The sequence below is a fragment of the Cornus florida genome, unplaced genomic scaffold (assembly GCF_030987335.1).
Source record: "Cornus florida cultivar Cherokee Brave unplaced genomic scaffold, ASM3098733v1 CherokeeBrave_3.0.0_Hap2_scaffold_130, whole genome shotgun sequence".
In the NCBI taxonomy this organism is placed as follows: Eukaryota; Viridiplantae; Streptophyta; class Magnoliopsida; order Cornales; family Cornaceae; genus Cornus; species Cornus florida.
The window spans coordinates 15,893-19,874 of NW_026775617.1; the positions used below are offsets into that span (position 1 = coordinate 15,893).

Here is a 3,982-nt window from a genome sequence, read left to right on the forward strand (position 1 = left end):
ATTTTGGTTATAGTTTTGTTTAAGAAATGAATAATGATAAGTATTTTAATGTATGATGATGTTATCATTACTTGCTCGGTTAGATCTCATCATTCTTTATTTGTGAAGCAACAAAATATTACCTACTTATTATAGAAAAAAAGAAAGAAAGAATTACCTACCAAAACAATTTAAATAAGCAACAGATCCCCAACTTCCCTCCAACTTTTCTATATATAACCTACTAAAAAAGGGAAATAAAATGTATGTTTTTATGGTTGATCAGCATCATTGTTGCTCCGTTCTAAAAAACTAGGAGACCCCTCTCAAAAGCCGAGGCCTTCCAAGTTACACGGTAAAGGTAATATATATATGCACTCTCCATTCTCTGGTTTCATAATTCTGCATATTTAGGAACAGTGATATTTATGTGTGTGTATAATATGCGCGCTTACATATGTTATATTGATGTGGAGGAACAATGATTAATTAAGAATGTGGAATTTTCATCTCAATTTGAGAGAGAGTTCATTTCTTTTCATGGTTGCTCATGAGGTCCTTTCATTGTTCTTGCATATTCTGTAAATGTTCTTGCATATTCTGTAAATGAAGAACATTAATTTCAATGTAATTTTGGGATTCTTTTGGCCATTTTTGTGTAAAATTGATGGGACGTACTATTATGTAGGGGAGGATTTGGCCAAGTATCAACACTTGGCTATAGTTTGTCCATTTTGTTGGGAGCAAGGATGAGAGTGTCGTACTTTATTAAGGGTGGAGATTGGATGACCAGTTGAAAATCACCTATAATGATCCACTTTCATCGTTTGATGATGCAATCTCCACTTTTTGTGATCGGTGATGTATGAATTGCAGGATCTTCTCCTTTTGGAATTACAGTAACTTGCAAAGGAGTGTACCCTTTGTAAAAGGATCACTGCACACACAAACACACACATATTCATACATGGAAAACAAAACCTTTCACATAGCTATGTACCCGTGGTTTGCCATGGGCCACCTCACTTCCTATCTTCATATCTCCAACAAACTTGCTGAGAGAGGCCACAAAATCTCTTTCATCATACCCAACAATACACAGCCCAAGGTGGAGCATTTCAATCTCCACTCAGACCTCATCAACTTCATCTCTGTCAATGTCCCACACGTTGACGGCCTCCCTCCCGGCACTGAAACCACCGCAGATGTTCCATATCCATTGCATTCTCTAGTCATGACCGCCATGGATCTCACAAAACCCATCATTCAAGCTTGTCTTGAAGACCTCAAACCTGACTTTGTTTTCTTTGATTTTACTCATTGGTTACCGGCCTTGGCTCGCCCTTTAGGCATAAAGTGCATACATTATTGCACCATAAGCCCTGCAACTGTTGGTTACTTGTTAAGCCCAGCACGAAGACTCTGTGACAAACATTTGAATCCAGCTGATTTAATGGAGCCTCCACTTGGTTTTCCACTTTCATCTATAAAGGTAAGTGCCCACGAAGCTCGTGAACTAAGCAATGCAACTGTAAAAGAGTATGGTATAGGTGTGTCCTTCACACAACGTCTTTTAACCTCGTTCACTGAATGTGATGCCATTTGTTTTAAAAGTTGTAATGAGATTGAAGGTCCTTACAGTGATTACCTTGAAAAGCAGTTCAAGAAGCCGGTGATACTAGCTGGGCCAGTTGTGCCAGAGCAGCCAACTTCAACCCTAGAAGAGCAATGGGCAAAGTGGCTGGACAATTTCAAAGCTAAGACTGTCATTTTCTGTACATTTGGAAGTGAGTGTATGCTTAAAAAGGATGAGTTTCAAGAACTGGTTGTTGGTTTGGAGCTAACAGGTATGCCCTTTTTCGCTGCCCTAAAAACACCTGTGGGGGCTGAAACGATTGAATCGGCTTTGCCCGAAGGGTTTCAGAGGAGGACTGAAGAGAGAGGAGTGGTTCATGGTGGTTGGGTTCAGCAACAGCTGATATTGGGACACCCTTCAGTGGGCTGCTTTGTGACCCACTGCGGTTCGGGTTCGTTGTCGGAAGCTATGGTGAATGATTGCCAGTTGGTGCTAATACCACATGTGGGTGATCAAATCATCAATGCAAGATTGATGGGTGGGGATTTGAAAGTTGGAGTGGAGGTTGAGAAGGGTGAAGAGGATGGTAATTTTACTAGGGAGGGTGTGTGCAAGGCAATAAGGTTGATAATGAATGTTGATGGTGAAGTAGGGAAGGAGGTAATGGCTAACCATGCAAAATGGAAGGACTTCTTATTAAGCGAGGGGCTTGAGAGCTCTTATATTGATAGTTTTATTCAAAAATTGCATGGTCTTTTGGAATATTAATGAGTCAGTTTGATATTTCACTATATATATATATATATATATATATATATATATATATATATTTATATGATTTGGTTTCCTAGAAAATGCAATGAGGTTGGCTCTTCAGGCTAGAACCTCTAATCCTTATTGGAGTACTCTTCCCAGTTGTGTAAGGGAAGCTCTGTTTGTTGATAGTTGTACGTAGTGGCTTGTAGTCCGTTTTTCCTTTATTTGTGTAAAATAAATAAATAAATAAATAAACAAGAGATTTGGGTTGGGTGGGAGAATTTGATGAGCATCTACAGAAGCATGCTAGTCTTCTTTGGAACTGAATTTTGTTATTTAGGTTATGCTGGTTTTACTGATTGGTTACAAGGTATATAAAATCATGTGTCCAAGTCCTGTTTTGACATTAGTTGTTAATTTGTCTTACCAACAAAAATTCTGGCTCTAATAAATGAACCTTACAACTTTTAAATCGTCCTAAATGAAAATTTTATATTAAAAATCTGAGTTTTTATTTGTGTAACAATTCAATAATAAAAGGGTAAAGTGCAAAAAAAAAAAATATTCAATAGTATAAATATAGTGCAAAAAAGTCTCAACGTAGTTTAAAACCCTCTTACAATTTTAATTTGGTGCAAATACCCCTCTAAATAGCTACTCTAAAATTCTTTTGCCAGACGAATACAATAATATTAAAACATGCAAGTAATGTCAAATGACTAAACAAAGGACACAAATCCTTGGCCATATATTTTCCTTATGATGCTGGCACTGTGATATCCATTAATCTAGCCAAACAATAACTTTACTATGCTATTAGTCATTAAATCATAAATGGAAAAAAATAAAAATTTGCATTTTCTAACCCTAAACACTTGCCCACATTTATTACTACAATGATATTACATGATCCTTTGTTAAAAGCATGGTACACAACTTTTATAGGTTCAATTTTTCCCTATTCAAATGTCTCATCCACCACTATTATCGCAATGATTTATGCACACACAGACACTATGTAGAAAAGAGCAATTGCATTTCATTTTACCATTATTTTGTGTAATGTTTATTATTATTATTATTTTTTTTCAGTTTATGGTTGTTTGAATGTAATATATATATATTTATTCTGGTGTTTGGTTGTTGTAAAATATTTACGAAAAAAAAAAATCTAACAAAAATAACTTATTCATCAATTTTCGCTAAGTTATTTTACATGCTTCACCGGATGGACTCCACCTAGACCCTTGCCTGACACTAAAAAATAAAAATAAAAGAAAATATTTTACCTGAAAAAAGAAAATATTTTACGTCGGAGCTTAAAGGTGTATAATGTTTAATTTTTTCTCCATAAATTGTAATGTTTAATTTGATTTTCATGTTTTTTAAGTATTATATAAATACACATTATGGAAAGAAAAAAAAGGTCAAAATTGGATTTTCAGATTTATTTTTTTGTCAAAAAGTGGTTAGATGGGGTTATTTGAACATTTTTTGAAAAATATAGACTGAAATGCACCTTTTTAAAAAATAGGAACTAACAATGCTTGTGTTTAAAAATGGAGGGAGGCATTGTGCACAAAACCTATATTGTTTCTTGTACTTTACCCATAAAAAATGTATCAAAATTTATACCTATATCTTTACCATTCTAACAGTGTAAGCAATTTT

At 35.0% G+C, this 3,982-nt stretch overlaps 1 protein-coding gene across 1 annotated transcript; it reads left to right on the forward strand.

The window, feature by feature from the left end:
- The first annotated feature begins 575 nt into the window (after nt 1-575).
- Nucleotides 576-2,873, forward strand: LOC132288608 (cyanidin 3-O-galactoside 2''-O-xylosyltransferase FGGT1-like). The gene has a single exon (XM_059789872.1). The coding sequence runs from the start codon at nt 845-847 to the stop codon at nt 2,321-2,323; it is 1,479 nt and encodes a 492-aa protein (XP_059645855.1). The 5' UTR covers nt 576-844; the 3' UTR covers nt 2,324-2,873.
- Nucleotides 2,874-3,982: the final 1,109 nt, after the last annotated feature.

Excerpts from the sequence above, each read along its gene's own strand:
- LOC132288608 (XM_059789872.1), top strand. The coding sequence starts at position 845 with ATGAATTGCAGGATCTTCTCCTTTTGGAATTACAGTAACTTGCAAAGG.